At 50.4% G+C, this 19169-nt stretch overlaps 1 protein-coding gene across 3 annotated transcripts in view; it reads left to right on the forward strand.

The window, feature by feature from the left end:
- LOC137642545 (uro-adherence factor A-like) overlaps positions 1 to 19169 on the forward strand; it is an 82559-nt gene that overhangs the window by 51287 nt on the left and 12103 nt on the right. For 2 of the 3 annotated variants that reach the window (XM_068375195.1, XM_068375196.1), the window contains one exon: positions 9474 to 9722. The exons of the other annotated variant lie outside the window; for it this stretch is intronic. In XM_068375195.1, the coding sequence (XP_068231296.1) occupies positions 9569 to 9722 (154 nt within the window). In that variant the 5' untranslated portion in view covers positions 9474 to 9568. The remainder of the gene's footprint in view (positions 1 to 9473; positions 9723 to 19169) is intronic. 3 annotated transcript variants of the gene reach the window in all.

Here is a 19169-nt window from a genome sequence, read left to right on the forward strand (position 1 = left end):
AATTTTAACAAGGGGTAATTACCCCCCCCCCCCCCGCGCTTGTTAGCAAGGGGGTAGGGGAGTTGTAGCTAGCTACCCCTCCCCCCCTCACACACCGGTGAACTGCTTCTCTTCACTTTTGGCTCGGGCGATGAGCAGACGTCTCTGCTTCGCCCTCGCATTATTGACAACCTTAATTTTGTTTTGCTTTTTCTTTCAGCTTGTGTGCTTGAAGTTGGCCTTATCCTTCCTTCCTATCATACGGAAGTGCCCTTGACTCCCCGACCGCCCTTGTGAAACGTTCATGTCGGCGGTCGAGACGAACCCTAACACCTTATGTCTGCATTGTCGAGGTCAACGGTGTGAAAGGGATAAAAACTGTAGTGAGTGCAGGGAGTGGCCTACCTCCCAGTGGGAAAGGTTTGCCCAGCGGCGTAAGAAGAAGTCTAAGCGTGACCTTTCTCCTTCAAGGGCTGCCTTGAAGAAGGAAGGTTCCAAGGACTCTTCTTCCGCTGCCCGAACCTCCTCCAAAGCTCCCACTCGATCGTTTTCTCGTGAGAGGCCGGCGAGTGGTAGCGCAGGCCCTTCTTTTGTTTCCCAATCTCAGGGTTCGGGAGAGGGCGTTGCCTCCCATAGCGAGGCAGCTCCCCCTCCCCCTGCGGGGGAGGACATTGATCTTGTTGATGACCATGTTGCTAACGATGATCTCTTACAGCTTTAGGCTTCCTTGGGGCTTAAGGGCTCGCCCTCCTGGGAAGCCCTGTTTGACCTAATCCAGTTGGGTGCAGCTGTCAAACAGTCGCCGGTAATAGCAGAGGTAGATCCTCTGTCTATTGTCGACGTTGTTGTGGCAGAGGCTTCCGACGGTTCGGGTCAAATCCCTGCTGCGGTTGCGGATGTTGCTGAAGGCTCAGTTCCCCCTTCCGAACATCCTTCGAGGGAGGAGCTGGGTCCAATGGTCTCTCCTGCGGGTGATTCTCTCCCTCCGGGGAGTGCACTGACAGAGACTCCTCTTCGGAGGACAGACGATAGTGTTGCTGTGCCTCGAGGTCGTCTTCGCCGTAAGGCTCGCCCTCCTCTTCGCCGTAGAGGCCTTCCTTCTCCTTACAAGGGAGTTAGGAGGCGCCTCATCGGATCTTCGCCTTCGACGTCCCCCGCAGAGGATCCTCCACGACGAGAGCAGACCGTTGCAGCTGCATCGCTTGACCTCTCCGCAGATCGTTCGCGATCTCCGACGCCTGCCAGACCTTCTAGTCTTCCATCTCCGTTCCTGGACGCTGATGCGCAGTGGGCGCCAACGCTCCTCGTTGTCCAACGGGCACCGGTCCCTTCGGGGCAAAAGGGGTTATCCCACTATGTGGGTGAGTCCCTTAAGAGCCAGGTCTTACCTGCGCGCCCACGATCTCCTGCGCGCCCGTGCGCAGTAGCGCGCAAGCGCTCCCCTGCTGACCAGACTTTTACTGATTCAACACTGACGATCTCCTGCTGAGTCTCGCCATAGATCTCCTGCTCGCCAGTGCCCTCCTGCGCTCCAGTGCTCTCCTGTGCTACAGAGACCTGTGCGCCAGCGCTCTCCAGCTCGCCAGCGCACTTCTGTTCCTGCTGCGCGCAATGCGCGCCATCGGTCTCCTGAGCGCCCAAGATCACCTGCTCGTCAGCGCACAACTGCGCGCCCTGTTCCTGATGCGCGCCAACGTTCGCCCGCGCACCCACGATCTCCGGATCTGGGCGCAGGCAAGGACATTGTTCCTCCGCCTCCTCGCTGACATTCGCCTACGCGCCAGCCATCGCCTGCGCACCATCGCGCGCACTCACCTGTACGCACTTCTAAGGCAGCCCGAGTACCTGCGCGCCCGCGCGCCCATGAGATGTCTCCTGAGCCTGCCCACGAGATGTCTCCTGAGCCTGCCCACGAGATGTCTCCTGAGCCTGCCCACGAGATGTCTCCTGAGCCTGCCCACGAGCGTTCGCTTTTACGCGCAACCTCGCCCTCTGGTCCTGCGCCCCAGCTGGTTCCTTCTGAACGCGCAACTGCGCGCCAGTGATCTCCTACGCGCCCGCGCGATGCCTTGCCTGCGTGCAAGCGCGCTCCTACGTGCCAGATCGCCACAGGTCTCCGACACGCCCACGCGCTAACTCGCCTGTGCGTAGTCGATCGCCTGTTCGCGCTACGCGCCATCGCTCGCCAACGCGCCATCGCTCGCCAACGCGCCATCCCTCGCTAACGCGCCAACGCTCGCTAACGCGCCAACGCTCACTAACGCGCCATCGCTCGCTAACGCGCCTTTGCTTGCCAACGCGCCACCGATCGCCTACGCGCCACCGATCGCCTACGCGCCATTGTTCTCCTGACCGCCAGCCCTGGCCCTTGCAACCGCGCGCACCCTCACCTGCGCGCACCCTCACCTGCGCGCCCACTCGCCCACGCGTACCCTCGCCCTCGCGCCCGCGTCTTCATCACCGCGAGCCAACGTTCGCCCGCGCGTGAACTAGCGATTCTACCATCGCGACCTCACCAGCAATTCCCGCCGGGTTTCACAGCGCGCCCAACCCTGCGAGTCTTCGGGGACGCGTGCTTCCAGATCTTCGTCCTCGCAATCTCCACCCCGCAAGCCTGTGCAGACCTGCGCACGTCCAGGAGCGGGAAGAATCTTCGGAGAGGTCTACGCAACATTCTTCTTTTCAGGCAGGCCCCGTGGTATCCACTCCTAAGGATCAGCCGATCCCCTTCCCTCCAGCGGGTGTTGCTGACACTGCGTCGGTCAGCCGTTGCAATATATGTGTTTGTATCTAAGAAAACTTAGTGGAGTTGTATTTTATGAAACATAGTCATTTTTTTTTAAACCTGTATACTGTATATATATATTGATATCCCTCTGTGCCCATATATATAAAAATGCTTTGATCTGTTATTATTCCTTTCCAGGTATTGACAGCAGCCCCTACACTCAGTAGGGAGTGTAAGGGAGAGAAAATATAGAATATTTCCTGTTACCAGTCTGTACTAGTCTGTGATGCTGCTCTGTATTCATATAACCCGCCTTGTAACTAGAAGTAAGCTACTGTGTTGCTATTTGAGAGAGTGTCATAAACATTAATAGTTAACAGGAGCTATTGAAATGGCATATCTGGTCAGAGGCCCAAGGAGTGAATTTATGTTAGGCGGGGAATAACTGTGTTCGAGTATTGTTATAGTGGGCCCGCAGAGACCTGTACGACATAGTATGCGGCTGTACTTTTTTCAGAAATTAGGACTGTTTAAGTGACTTGTGTCCCAATGGTGGACGGGAGCTTGATGAGAACAGTATTGATTTAGGGAAAATTGTGGTACTGTATTTTTCACCATTATATGTTCTTTATAGATGGCTCATTAGATAGTAAGTGTTCAAGTTTATTACTGGTCATTACTGATGTTATAAAACTATAGTATTGCGGGGTTCTCCTTTAAGCTTAGTTCTGAAGAAATGTTTTTTTATTTTAGAGGCTATGTTGAGAATCCTAATATTTCTAAGTCTTTCAAATCCTCAGGTTCTGCTGTCATAGTTTTGTAAGGATTTTGAAGTTCCGTTTTGTAACTGTGTGGTGAGATATCTTGCATGTAGCTTAGTATTTTTTCTCTTGCTTATACAATATGCAAAAGGGGTACTAATTTTTCATTTAATTGATTATTCTAATTGATATGATATTCCTAACAGTTTTCTGCAAATAATTTTTTTTTTTTTATGAATACAGCATATTCCAGTTCCTTTCACAAATGTGCCCCCTTCCCCAGCCACTGTTTTTTAAGATCTCTTAAGTACCGTAATTTATCATAATTCTTTTCTCCCACAGTGTGTTCCTTTATTAATTATAATATTCCCTTTCACCTAATGTTCTTATACTTATGATCAGCAAGCTGGAGAAGCAAAGGTTTAAGTCAGGATCTAGCTGGGCCCCTTTGCCCAATATAAATCAAGGGTTGGTGCCCAGTGCTTTGAACTGTTACTTAGGTTTTTGGGTATTCCACCGTTGTATGTTTGTTGTGTAGTGAACGTCGGGTTGTGGTCGGCATTTGGATACTAGGCAGTTTGGTTGCTACCTTTGGCCACAGTCCGCAAACCACTACACCGTCAGACTTGGTTCGGGTCCCTGATCTAAGCGGTCGTGCAGGCTATGAAGCCGGCCCTCGCTGATCTGGGACGGAAACCAACGGCAGCCTCGTCCCCGCTGAAGAGAAGGAGAGAAGTGGACTTCGTGGTAACTTCTCCTAGGGTTAAGCTGGCTCTCAAGAAGTCCGTCAGGAAGGCTCCTTCCCCCTCGCAGACACTTTCTCCTTCCCCTGTGGACGAAGCCTTTCCATCCTCAGGAGAATCCAGCGAGGTGAGGCATTCTCCCACGGCACCAATGGGAGGAACCCCACCTCGAGGAAGAGAATCGTCTCGCGTGGAGAGGAGCCCCCAGACTTCTTTGCTTGAGTCCTGTATCCCTCCCAGGAGGGAGCCTAAGGACTTGAAGACTGCTCCAAAGTCTTCAACCCGGATTCGACCAGAGCTAGTGAGACCCAAGGAGAACGTCCACGTATCTCCCCAAGTAGAGCTACTGGGGACAGGAGACCTTGCTGCCAGTCCACAAGGAGGAGAGCAGCATGAGTCGGAGCATGCCTTCTGGCAGGTCCTGAGTCTGATGAGGCAACTCAACGGATTCAAGGACCCTGAGACCGCCCCCCCGCGAAGGCAAGGATACGGTCCTGGACCAAGTCTACGGTACCCAGAAGCTCCCAAAGGCCAGCGCGGCTCTGCCCTGGTCCCAGGGAGTGAAGAGTGCCAGAGACAAGGTTGAGGGCCAGCTCTCCGAACTCGCCTCCTCCAGCCGTTCCTCTGCCGGGAACAAACTCCTCCCACCTCCTCGTGTACAACAGAGGAGGTACTTCGAGATCATGGTCGAATCTTGTTTAGCTCTTCCCCTCCACCACTCTGTGGAATAGCTCTCTAGGGGAATTTCTCTTGAGAAACTCTCCGCCCGGCAGGTGACATTCTCGGCTACGGAGATCCTAAGCCAGGAGAAGGTCGCAAAGTGTGCCATGCTGGCCACTTCGTGGCTGGACATCTGGCTGGGGTCTCTGGGCATCCTGTTGTGATCCGAGGACTTGTCCAAGGAGAGCACCAGGAAGACCTTGGAGACTTTCCTCCACTCGAGCACGCGCTCCATCAAGTTTCGAACTTGTGGGCAAACTCGATCCTAAAACGTCGTGATGCCGTGACCAAGAGGTTCCACTCGAAAGTCCCAGCCGCGGATGTCGGCAAGCTCAGACACTCCTCCATCCTTGGAGAGAGTTTGTTCGAGCCCAAGGGTATGGAACGGACAGCTGAGAGGTGAAGGAAGTCGAATCAGGATTCGCTCCTCCAAAGGGCCCTTACATCTCGGCCCTACAAGCCCCCAGCTCCTCAACAACAACATCAGCAGCCTCGTCAGTCTAGGACATCGAAACAGGCTCCGGCAGCAAAGGCAAAGGTGTCTAAGCAGCAGCCCTTTCCTGTTACGGACAACAAAGGCGGAAAGTCCTCTAGGGGAGGTAGGAATCCTAGGGGGAGCGGCCGAGGCCGTAAACGCTAGGATTGGCAATCCCCCTGCTTGTCCACCAGTGGGGGGATGCCTACAAAGTTGCGCGGACAGGTGGCAGCAACTCGGGGCCGATTCCTGGACAATCTCTGTGATCAGCCAAGGATAGCGTGTCCCATTCATAACATCTCATCCTCCCCTGACAGCGAATCTAGTGTCGTTGAGCTCCTATGCCATGGGGTCGGCAAGGGGGCTAGCCCTTCGGGCAGAAGTCGAGACCATGCTCAAGAAGGATGCTCTCCAGGAGGTCATCGACGGCTCCCCAGGCTTCTTCAGTCGACTCTTTCTTGTAAAGAAGGTGTCTGGAGGCTGGAGACCTGTCATCGACCTCTCAGCTCCGAACAAGTTTGTCGAGCAAACTTCGTTCAGCATGGAGACAGCAGACACGGTCAGTTTTGCAGTGAGACCGCAAGACTTCATGTGCACACTGGATCTGAAGGACGCGTACTTCCAGATCCCAATCCATCCGTCTTCCAGGAAGTACAGTTCTTGAGATTCAGCCTAGACAACAAGACCTACCAGTTCAAGGTGCCGTGTTTCGGTCTCTCCACAGCACCCCAGGTATTCACCGGAGTGTTTACCCTGATATCTTCATGGGCACACAGGATCGGCATCCGTCTCCTCCGTTTTCTGGACGACTGGCTGATCCTGGCAGACTCGGAGTCGACCCTTCTTCGACACCGAGACAAGCTTCTGGGACTTTACCAAGATCTAGGGATCATGGTAAATCCCGAGAAGTCTTCTCTGCTTCCATCTCAACGACTGGTATATCTAGGCATGATATTGGAGACCAATCTCCACAAAGCCTTTCCATCAGACGACAGGATAGCAAGGCTGAGGAGGGTCGCAGATCCTTACCTCAGACGAGAAGAGCTTCCAGCCCAATCTTGGTTACGTCTCCTAGGTCACCATTCCTCCTTGGCCCGTCTAGTTCCAAACGGCCACCTCAGGATGAGATCCCTGCAATGGCGGCTCAAGTCCCAGTGGAATCAAGGTCACGATTGCCCGGACATTCTGGTCCCTATGGGTCCTGCGGAACGGTCGGACCTTCAGTGGTGGGTGACGGATGGAAACCTTCGAAAGGGAGTGGATCTTCTTGTCCTCCCCCCGGATTTGATGCTGTTCTCGGACACTTAAAAAGAAGGGTGGGGGGCCCACGTTCTGAACCAGAGGATCTCAGGCCTATGGTCAGAATCAGAAAAGTGCCTCCACATAAATCTGCCAGAAAGGAAGGCCGGATATCTGGCACTTCACCAGTTCCAACGGATCCTGGCGGGTTACTCCGTGGTGGTGGTGATGAGCGACAACACCACGGTGGTGGCTTACATCAACAAGCAGGGAGGTACCTTTTCACAACAGCTATCCCATCTTGCAGTAGAGGTACTGAGGTGGACCGAAGTCCACTCGATTCCACTATCGGCTCGCTTCATTTCGGGCAAGAGGAATGTGCTCGCCGACAGTCTGAGCAGAGCATCGCAGATAGTGAGTACCGAGTGGTCTTTGGATCCTCTATTAGCCAGCTAAGTCCTGACTTTGTGGGGTTCCCCGGCGGTGGACCTGTTCGCGACAGCCTTGAACTTCAAGCTTCCGCTCTACTGTTCCCCAGTCCCGGATCCCAAGGCACTCTGGCAAGATGCCTTCCAACAACGGTGGTACAACATCGACGTCTACGCCTTTCCACCTTTCTGTCTGATGAGAAGGGTGCTCAACAAGACCAGACTATCGGTCAACCTGTCAATGACCTTAATAGCTCCGCTATGGCATCATGCAGAGTGGTTCCCGGACCTTCTGCAGCTCCTGACGGAACTCCCGAGAGAACTTTCTCCACGACACGAGCTACTCAAGCAACCACACTGCAACATCTTCCACAAAGCCGTAGCATCGCTTCGACTTCACGCCTGGAGACTATCCAGAATCTCCTCACAGAGAGAGTCTTTTCGCAACAAGTTGCAGAGAGGATGTCTCAACACCTGCGAAAGTCATCCGCAGGGGTCTACCAGGCGAAGTGGAGAGTATTCTGTGGTTGGTGTCGTGGAAGGGGTATCTCTCCCCTCGATGCCACTATCCCAGCAATAGCGGAGTTTGTTGTGTATTTGCGGGAAGAAATGCGCCTTTTGGTCTCGGCGGTGAAAGGCTATCGCTCAGCCTTAAGCCTGGCCTTCAAGCTGAAAGGAATGGACATTTCCTCCTCGCTGGAACTTTCTCTACTCATACGAAGCTACGAGGTTACCTGCCCTCAGTCGGAAGTGAGACCTCCTCCATGGAACGTGGTTCGTGTCCTCAGGTCTCTTAAGAGACCTCCATTCGAACCATTACGCCAGGGTTCTGATCGTCACCTGACTTGGAAGACGGTGTTCCTGCTCGCTCTGGCCTCAGCCAAGCGAGTCAGTGAACTTCATGGTCTCTCGTACGACGTCGCCCATTCAAGGGGAGGGGGGGAGGTAACGTTCGTGTTCGTCCCTGAGTTTGTTGCTAAGACTCAGAATCCTGGAGTTCCGGACCCACGGTTCGACTCCTTCAGGATTTCGAGTCTCCGTTCTATAACAGATGACCCAGACCATCTCCTACTGTGACCAGTAAGGAGTCTGAGGCTCTATCTTAAGAGAACAGCTGCAGTTCGTCGTCGAGTGCAAGCCCTGTTTGTGAGCACAGGAAGGACGAAGAGGAGGGTCACTAAGAACACCATCTCAGCTTGGATTCGCAGGGTCTTCCACCATTCTCTAAATCCAGACTCTCCTCCGTCACGTCGCCCTAGAGCACACAATGTCAGAGGCATGGCTACGTCCCTGGCATTCAAGAGAAACTTCTCAGTGACGCAGGTTCTACAAGCTGGGGTCTGGAAGCGTCAAACGACCCTCACAGCCCACTACCTGTAGGACGTGACCCACAGGAGGCTCGATACGTTCTCTATCGGCACTGTAGTGGCTGCACAACAGCTGGTCTAACCTCAGGCTCCTTAATGGACAAGTAGCAGAAGGTTGAGGGCATTGTTACCCGGTTTTAGTCTGCATGAATGAAAAAGTATGTCTGGCCCTTACTCTTTTCTTTATCCTCCCCTCTCTTGGGGAAAGCAGCATCCTGGGTTCTCTGCACAGCTGACCTCAAACCACTGTATGTAAACCATGCTTTGTTGTGTTCCTAGTATTAAATAATACTGTCGCATCCCCCATACCCTGACGAGGTGGTATTGGGAATGTCCTAGCCTAGATTTCCATCTAAGGGACTTCAGGTCAACTTCCTAGGACGAGTCACACTTCTTTCCTTCACACACTAGCTTATGTTGGCCACACGTTCCTTGCGGAGCAAGGAACTTGCGAGGTGCAGGGACTCCTTATCTCGAGTGCTACACACTCGGATCCTGAGTCCCCGGGCAAAGCCAAAGCCAGTAAGGCTGGGACTTACCACCCTACCTAAGGGTTAAGTCACCCCATGTAAATAGCGTGGTTTGTATTTCGGTTACGGAACAAATGACAAATTCGGAGATAATTTGTATTTTTCCTAACCATACAAACCTTAGCTATTTACACATACTTGCCCGCCAGCCCTGTCCCCCGTGAAGTCCTACATCTAAGTGAAGTGAATCCGTTCACCGTTGTGTGAGGAGGGAGGGGTAGCTAGCTACCCATCCCCTACCCCCTCGCTAACTAGCGAGGGGGTAGTTAACCCTCGTTAAATATCTAATGGCTCGTCATTCAGCTACGCCGAAAGTAATACCCCATGTAAATAGCTAAGGTTTGTTTGGTTAGGAAAAATACAAATTATCTCCAAATTTGTCATACTACTTTCAAATTTGGCATATTTGTCATATATGAGTTGGTTGATAGTAAAGACTTTGAGTTTTTTTTTTTTTATTTGTGAACAGTGCAGTTTGAAATTTTTCCTATTTTTTTTCTCAGGAACAAGTGGTGTGAAGAGAATTGCCATTGCTGAATCTCCTTTTAAGATTTCCATGCAAAATGAAAGCTGAAGAGATTTAAACTTAAAATATAAGATGGCAAACAAAAGTAGAAAGAGGACAAGTTATCAAGACAGAAATGATGGTGACGTGGTTGTCATAGAGTCTAGTGAAGAAGATGAGGAGAGTCTGCATACAATTGAAAATCAGGACAATAATATTGAAGAGGATGAAGAATTTACCATGTCAGGTATAATAGTTAATTTACACACACCCGTAAAATTTGAAAATTTTAAATATTTTCCCATTATCTTTTGCTTCAACAAATAATGCCCTTAAAAAAGGAATATAGCCTTTTCAATCTTTGTGTAACCTTTTTATTGATATATACCCTAATAAATGGTTTAAGGTAAGTTAAAAAATATCTTATCCTACCAAACCGCAAAAAGTGGCTACTTCTAGGGCACTTACACTCCTCAAATCTCCAACTTTGTTATGAATAGATTCAAAGATATTTTGTCTCGGTTTCAGAAAAAGACTGAGATTCAGGTTCATGGAGACCTGCTAATTGATTTAAGGCTAACCAATTACCTGGCCTCTTCTTGGAGGGCAATTTATTAAAACCTTGATCCAATCATTGTGTGTTATAAAAGAAAATCTCTAAATTCAGGTTATGCATTAAATGGTTATCACTTTCTATTAGAATGATTACGTTGTTTAAAGTTTCATCAAACCGTTCAAAAAGTTTTAATGAAACTCAATCATTCTCATATTTAAGATCAATTCAATCAGTTACAGTACTCAACTTTGTTATAGAATATAATGCCATCTGAAGTTCATTCATTACTCCAATAAATGAAAATTGATAATGCATAAACGGATTTTGAGCGAAGCGAAAAATCTATTTTTGGGTGAGATAGCCATGGCGTCCTGATGGAAGGTTCCTTTTTGGTAGCTTCCTTGGGTAAATAACTACTAAGATATTCCCAGAGAATTTAACCACAGGTTATCACAGAATTCTAACTTCTGGAGCGAGTATCCTAAAGGTTTCCCTTTTAAGACATCGTATATCAACAGGGGACGCATGTATTAACGCGCCACATAGCTATCTACACCCCGAACAGAGTTAATGCTTCGGTGTGTAAGGGCTGAGAATAGCTGGGAGCCGTTCCATAGCTAATCTCATTCGTGGCTACTTCTGGTACTCGAGACGTAAACAAACGGGCGCCATTGCTTAAATGACGTCACGACCGTCTTCATCCTGAAGCCAGTTGCTTGCCTATCACCATGATACAGCAGAGCAGGGTGGGACCTAAAAACTGGACGAAGTAGCAGGGAGGGTCCATCAGGACGCCATGGCTATCTCACCCAAAAATAGATTTTTCGCTTCGCTCAAAATCCGTTTTTTGGGCTCAAGCCATGGCGTCCTGATGGAAGCATACCAGAGAATCAATGTATCGTGGTAGATTTTCCCCTATTAGTAAGTGCCAAGGGCATTGACAAAATAGCATAGTAATCTTAGTAAAGAACCGTAGGGAAGAATCTTCCTGCCCCCCTTGGCAGTGAAGTTCCCATGGGCCATGCCGACGTCAAAGTGGTATTGAAGGGCTATTCACCCTGATAGAAGAACTTGAAGAACTTGGAGACGAAGCTGAATGTTTGGCATTCGTATAGGAACATTCTGAAAAGCAGACCAGTGGTGGTTGGACACTGTGTGCTGAGAAGGTTGGTTTCATCTCCAGGGTATGAAGAGTAAGTATTCGTATTGGAACATTACATAATCAGAGTGAATATAAATTAAGAGTTAGTATCTTAATTTCTCCATGAACCATAAGGAAAAGGGGATAATAAAACTATGACAGGCATGTATTTCATAGTAAGTAGGAGCTGATTGAGACGCACAGGTAATAAAATAGAAATTTTATTTCACAAATGCAGAAATTAAATGAATTGCAGCAATAAGTAAAGTTCATTTACAGTAATTATAATGTACATAGTAATAAAGACTTGCTCTTGAATCTGAAAAGGAATTTCAAATTTATTAGTAGGCACTCGTTCTCGAGGAACGTTAGTCTTTGATTAAAACACATCATGTTCAGGGCATGCGGCACTTGTGTGACAACTATGACATTTCACCTGGGATAAGAACAGTTATAAAAGCACTAAGTGTTTTCGACATCACTATGTATCGCTCGAGGGTCAACATAGGCACCCGAAGAGTTAGAGTCCCAAGTAACTCACTGTTCTATGCAGAGTTAGGTGCAGGTTTCATAACACTACCTGCGGCTACCACAAAATGTTTGACTTCGTGCACTTGTTTCGCATAATGTTTAAAGAAAACGCGCGAGGACTTCCAGCCTGTGAAGCTTTTAAGGCTTTCGAAGTCCATACTCTGAAAGAAATTCAGAGATGATGCAACTTTCCTAGGATCATGACCGGCGGGTGTACTGTCAGGATCCGCTCTGCGAATGAAGTAGGTGATTTTCGCTCTTAATTGTTTCAGTGACAGGTCGCTGCCCGATGTTTCTCCTTTGAAGAGTTGGCCTCCACCAAAGTTCGAAGTTCTGCGAAGATAGACCTTGAGGCTCTCTACTGGGCATAAAGAGACATCTTCCTTCAGGGGGCATATTCTCCAGGGGCCCCATCTTTTGGTGGGTAATTCATTTTTGGCGAGAAACGTCGGATCAGGGGAGAGGGTAATGTCTCCTGTATCAGTAAACAGGATGTGACCCTCTTCTCTTGATAATGCCACTATTTCGCTGACTCGGGCTCCCGAAGCAAGAGCAAAGAGAAATATAACTTTCTGAGTCAGATCCTTGAGAGGGCATGAATCATTATCCAAGTTGGAGGCGAAATGGAGCACCTTGTCTAATGACCAGGAGATCGGTTTCGGTGGGGGTGCTGGGCGTAGACGAGCACATGCTTTCGGTAGTTTATTGAAGATGTCGCTGGACAGATCAATTTGGAAGGCATACAGAATTGGTCTGGTCAAGGCCGATTTGCAGGTTGAAATCGTATTGGCTGCTAATCCTTGTCCATGAAGGTGAATGAAGAAGGACATGCAGAAATCAATTGTGATTTCTTTAGGATTTTTTGTCTTGACGAAAGAGACCCATTTTCTCCAGGATGATTCGTATTGCCGTCTTGTGGATTCGGTCTTGTATTCCTCTAGGAAGTCTAGACTTTTCTTCGAGATCCCAAACCTCTTCTTTGCGGCTAGGGAGAGAAAATCATGAGATGAAGGTCCTTGATTTTCGATGATGAAGCGAAGACAGTCGACTTCTGTACTTGTTGGGAGAGAACTGGGCCCGGGAGAGGGATCAGCTTGGGCTGCAGCTCCAGGACCAGGGGGTACCAGTTGCTCCGGGGCCACTTGGGAGCCACTAGGGCCGCTGTCCCTTTGAAGGTTCTCAGTTTGGAGAGGACTTTCAGCAGAAGGTTGGTGGGAGGGAACAGGTAGATCTTGGACCATCTGTTCCAGTCCAGTGACATGGCATCCACTGCTTCTGCCTTGGGGTCCTCGTACGGGGCCACATACCGAGGAAGTTGATTGTTGTCGCTCATTGCGAAGAGATCTATCTGAAGTTCTGGGACTTGGTGAGAGATGAAGGAGAATGATCTTGCGTCTAGAGACCATTGCGACTCTATCGGGTTTGTTCGAGATAGAGCATCCGCTGTCACGTTGCGGAATCCTTGTAGGTGAACTGCAGACAGGTGCCACTTCTTCTTCTCTGCCAGACGGAAGATTGGGAGAAGCACCTGATTTATCTGGGGCGATCTTGAGCCTTGGCGATTGAGACATCGAACTACCACCGAGTTGTCTAGGGTTAGACGAATGTGGATCGAGGGAGGCGGGGATAGTTTCTTCAGAGTTAGAAGGACCGCCATGGCCTCCAAGATGTTGATGTGGAACGTCTTGAACAGGGGAGACCAGGTGCCTTGAGCCTGTTTTTGGTGGGAGTGACCTCCCCAACCCTCCAGCGAAGCGTCCGTGTGGATGTTGAGTGATGGAGGTGGGTGTTGAAGAGGAATGGACCTTTTCAGGGCCTTTGCTTCCGACCACGGCTTGAGGAGAAGTCGAAGTCTGTTTGGGAGCCGTCTCTTGAGGTCTCTTCGAGCGATGGATGCAGAACGTCTCCAGACTCCCGCGGCATCCTTTAGCTGTGCACGAAGCACTGGGTTTGTTACTGAGGCGAACTGTAGAGAGCCTAGAACTCGTTCCTGCTGGCGTCTTGAAATCCGTTTGGATTTCAGTAGTCGCTTGACAGACCTTGCTATTTCCTTCCTTTTCTTCTGGGGGATGGAAAGGCGGTGTGACTGAAGGTTCCATTGGATTCCTAACCACTGGAACTTCTGAGCTGGAGAGAGGCGAGATTTCTTCTCGTTTATCTTGAATCCCAGGTGTTCTAGGTACTGGGTGACTTTGTTGCAGGATTTTACACAATCCTCGGGCGATGGAGCCCAAACTAGCCAGTCGTCGAGGTAGGCCATCACCTGGACGTTTCGGAGGCGGAGCTGTTGTACTATGGCGTCCGCCAGCTTTGTGAAGATCCGAGGGGCCACATTGAGGCCGAAGGGCATGGCCCTGAAGGCGTAGCTTTTCCTTTGGAGTCGAAATCCTAGGTAGGAGGAAGCGTGATGGTTCATTGGAACGTGCCAGTAGGCATCCGCCAGGTCTATGGAGACCGTGTAGGAACCTCGAGGCAGAAGGGTCCTTATTTGTTGAAGAGTCAGCATCTTGAACTTGTCGTTCGCTATGAACTTGTTGAGGGGGGATAAGTCCAGAATGACTCTGAGTTTGTCGGAGTCTTTCTTGGGGACACAAAACAGTCTTCCTTTTAACCTGGTGGACTTTACCTTCCTTATCACCTTCTTGTTCAAGAGATCTAGGACATATTCTTCCAGAAGGGGGGTTGATTGTTGGAAGAACTGCTGGAATGTTGGGGGTGGTTGAGTCCAACTCCAGCCTAGACCCTTCTTGACGATGCTGTGTGCCCAGGGATCGAAGGTCCAACGATCCTGGAATTGGCGGAGTCTTCCTCCCACCGGAAGCACTTCATTGCTTCTGGTGTCCCGAGGGCTTGCTGCCTCGGCCGCTAGCTCCCTTTCCTCCTCTGCCTCTGGAGGGACGGCGAGACGCGTCTGTGCCTGCACCTCTGTTTGAGCCTCTACCTTTGGGACGAAAGGTAGTCGTCTGTTGCTCGAAAGCAGGGGTGAAGACCGGTGACTGTGACAACACCGGTTGGGTGACCAGTTGAAAGGTCTGTTGTGGCTGAGCTGCCACTTGGGAGGTAGCGGGTCCCGGAAACTGACGTCTTGGTTGACGTTGCTGGGGTTTCTGTTTCGAAGATTTCCTCTTAGGTTGAGGTCCGTCGTCCTGAGAGGGTTTCCTCTTCTTTGACATGCCCCACTTATGGAGAAGGTTCCTATTCTCCGTGGCGGCTTTGTCGGTGATCTCCTTCACAAGGTCAGAAGGAAAGAGGTGTTTGCCCCAGATGTTGGAGGAAATCAGCCTCCGGGGTTCGTGTTTCACAGTGGCACCTGCGAACACGAATTCACGACAGGCTCTCCGAGCCTTCATGAAGTGGAACATGTCCTTCACCAGGGTTGCCATGTGGGATTTGGCAAGTACCATGTAGTGGTCTGGTACTCTGGTGTCACAGGCCATAATGTCAAGTTGGACCTGGTGGGACATAGATGCTGCGAGCCTCTCCTTCGTATCTTGTTCCCGACGAAGGAGGTGATCGTTAAGTTTCGGGAGGTCTTCATTAAACTGACGTCCGGCGACGTCAGGATCTAGCTTTCCCACGACGAAAGTATGCTGGATGTCCTTCCAGTGTCGAGCGTCAGGGGGAGTAACTATGGAGAAGGGTCTGCACTCCTCCAGTGCAGGGCAGGCTTTCCCCTCTTCCACAGCTTTAAGGCACGCAGCGAAGGCCTTTTCCATGAATGGAAGTACCGCATTTTCAGGTGCGACGTAGGTAGGGTGCTTCTTGCTCAGGGCCGGAAGCTTAGAGCAGGTAAAACCCCTACTCTTGAACGTGTTGGCTAGCATAGCCTGGGCCTTCGCGAGATCGAACACTATCTCTTCTTTCGGTTCGGTCTCTTCTTTAGAGGCAGGTTCGGAGCGAAGTCGGACGTAACAGTCCGGATAGGCCTCGAAGTTTGGGAAGAACTCCACGTCTTCCAGGGGGACCGTGCCGATCTTGTCGCTGACGAAGATCCTGCCGGTCGCGATAACCATATGCTCAGCATACCTCCATGGGTTGGCATGTGAGCAAGCGGGGAGATCCTTAACCGAGATCTTCTTCGGTTCTTTGGATCCCATCATGGACCTGATGAACTCCTGATTCTCCTTTAACCTGTCGTCCATGACGGCTCTAATCAACCGGATCATTTCCTGAGTGGATGATGAGGGTTCCGGGGTCGTGGAGGTAGATGGGATAGACACTTCCGTCGGTGTAGGAGTAGGGGCGGAGATGGAAGGAGGAGCGACCTCTTGCTCCGACTCGGCGTATTCCACCTGGTCTTCGTCATCTTCAGCTCCTTGAGCCATAAGGGTCTTCTCCGTGTCTTCCGAGACATCCGACATGTGTTCGTCATCTTCGGAATCCAGGCGGCACTCGTGCATGGACTGGGTCATGACTACATCAGGTTCCACTGTAATTTGGACAGTGGGGATCGAATCCTTGGGTACCACAGAATCAGGGGAGGCCTTAGGGAACAGGAGTGACCTCAACTCTTCAGTGGCCAGGTACGGTCCGGTGGCATTCTTCTGGAAGCCACGCACCCACTTGCGTAGCTTCTCCCGAGAAGTGTCCCTGACCTCCGCTGAGGGAGGGTTATGGAAGGCATCAACTAGGTGAGCCTGGCAGACCGTACAATTCAGTGGGTCCCAGAATTTCAGGTCCCCTTTCTTGTTAGCACAAGGGGCGTGAGTCCTGCAAGCCGTATGCCCGTAGAAGTGCGGGCGTTTCACAGCGCAGAAGTCGAAGTCACACTTCATCTGCTCCTCCTGTGGAAGAAAGAGAAAATGAGTATGGGGGGAGTCATAAGAGTGGCTCTTAAGCTAAGTTAACATTAATCATTAATTTTAACTTAATGAAGGGTGTGATGCATAGAGATTGAAGTAGTAAAGAAAACATACTCCATGCATCCCGCCCGGCTGGCTACCGCAAGCTTTATCCTTGGATAATCCGAGATGGCCGAAGGCACAGGATAGTATTCCTTAAAAGTCCATAGGGCAATGGAATTCCATGGAAAATGCCAAGGATAAGTTTGGGACCGAGATCACTCAGTCCCAAATTAGGGGGCTAACAGGTCCCTTAGGGTAACTGCTTCCGGCAACCAGCCGCGCTAAGATACACGCAGCATGCTGGAATTTTTAAAGAATGCAAAGAGACAGCATGATTACTAATAGAACAGTACCAAGGCACTGATCTTAAGAGTGTAAACAGGCCATCTGTTTGCAGTGTAGGGCTATCAGTATTCATATGATAGCTAGTAGAAGGGGGTGCAAGTAGTCTTGACGCCTCCGGGGGGTTCCGGCAGACCTCCGGCACGCCGGAGGCCGCTCCAGCAGAGTTTCTGGCATTAGAACAGACAATATGTAAGTCAAGAGTAATACCAGGGTGGCGGCCGCCGGCACAACGGCGGCACGCCGGCAGAGGAGCGGCGGCTCCGGCAGTCGGAGGATGCCGGATTGGTGACTGGGACAAGGATGGTTATAGCGGAACCAGGTTGCCGGCAGTGGATGCCGGCACTCCGGTGGCCGACCGGCAGGCGGACGGCGAAGCTAGGAGGAAGGAGGAGAGCCATCGGCAGGAGCCGGCGGCGGTCGGCAGTCCCCCGGCACGCGGGGGGCTGGCGGCATGAGGGTAGGGGAGAGTCACCAAGGTAGGAGGCGGGTATTGCCGACAGTGGAGGCGGCAAGGGACCGGCACCCGGATAGTGAGAGAGACAGGGGGAGGGATGTAAGAAGTCCAGTCATGGACTCCCAGACATCCCCCCCTGAGAGGGTGTACCCATGATAGAGGCTGGCTCTATCACCCAGAAGCAGGGGTCTCAGAGGACCGGGAGCTAGGGTAGCCCAAGGGAGGGCTAGGGGACACCCAAAGAGGGGGAGACCTCTACATGCAGAACACATCCAGTGGCTAACCCCATAGGACACTATGAAGGGTATATGTACCAGAGCGGACTGCACATAGAAGCTCAAGGTAGCCCTATCACTCCACCCTAAGGAGGAGTTGTAGGACAGGGGACAGATGGGTATCGACTAACCTAAGTGTAGGCTAGGCTATACAAGAGATAGGTAGGGAGGGGAGAAGAGAAGAGTCTTCCATGGAAGGGGTTCTGTACCAGAGCGGCCACTAGGGAAAGGGAGGACACTCCCTAACCTAAGATAAGGCAGCCTGGCTGAAACGGTGCATGGGTACAGTTTCAGCAGGGGACAGAATAACCTTTCCAAAACCTAACCTAGAGCAGGGCTAAGAGCCCTGAACTAGGAAAGATAGAAGACATATCGCTATAGCAGGACAGTCATAGACTAGTCCTAGCCATAGAGGAAGGGCTAGCCGTTCCTCACTCTCGGACGCAACCCTAAGGGGGGTTCATTCCCTTAGGGAGGACTGAGAGGCGATAAAATACTCCGTTAGGCACTTGATCCCTTTACTTAGTAAGGGAATCAAGGCTAAACAGAGGGAATGCCAAGGCAGGGGATGAAGGAAGCATATAGGGGTCCTACAAGTAGGTTAGGTTAGGAAGGGACACTAACTAACCTATCCCCTATATGGTCCCTGAAGGCGAAAAACACTTGCATCACAGTCGAAAGTATTGTAAAATAATGCCACTATCTTCATAACTTAGCCTAGGATCACTAATAAATCATGCATGAACACTTATATATAGGCGCTCTGGCCTGGGGGCTATAGAAGCCGACTGGTATGAGGTCAATCGATGACCGATAAAAAGCGTCGAAACACGATATAAAAGTTCCTAGCTATGAAGACTAAATAAACTAATGTTATCGATTAGTAAATAAGGCCGGAAGCGTTGTTGTGGCTAACTAAATAAGGCATGCATAACAACAACGACGCCATAAAATGGCGGGTCCGGTAGAGGCACAGCTCTGCCACAAAACAACAATTATCTCGGAAAGTAATATTTACTTTACGGTCAGAGCTTAACTAAACAATACTGGAACCTTGTACTCAACTTTCCAGAAGAAGGCGAGGCCGAAGGTAGCGACATAACGTAGATGCAAAGCGATAAGTAAGGCACAGGGAAAATCCGTCTAAGTAGGGTAAGCTACTGAACAAAGGATGAAGACGGTCGTGACGTCATTTAAGCAATGGCGCCCGTTTGTTTACGTCTCGAGTACCAGAAGTAGCCACGAATGAGATTAGCTATGGAACGGCTCCCAGCTATTCTCAGCCCTTACACACCGAAGCATTAACTCTGTTCGGGGTGTAGATAGCTATGTGGCGCGTTAATACATGCGTCCCCTGTTGATATACGATGTCTTAAAAGGGAAACCTTTAGGATACTCGCTCCAGAAGTTAGAATTCTGTGATAACCTGTGGTTAAATTCTCTGGGAATATCTTAGTAGTTATTTACCCAAGGAAGCTACCAAAAAGGAACCTTCCATCAGGACGCCATGGCTTGAGCCCAAAAATATTATTATCATTATCATTATTA

This window comes from Palaemon carinicauda, chromosome 6, assembly GCF_036898095.1.
Source record: "Palaemon carinicauda isolate YSFRI2023 chromosome 6, ASM3689809v2, whole genome shotgun sequence".
Taxonomy (NCBI): Eukaryota; Metazoa; Arthropoda; class Malacostraca; order Decapoda; family Palaemonidae; genus Palaemon; species Palaemon carinicauda.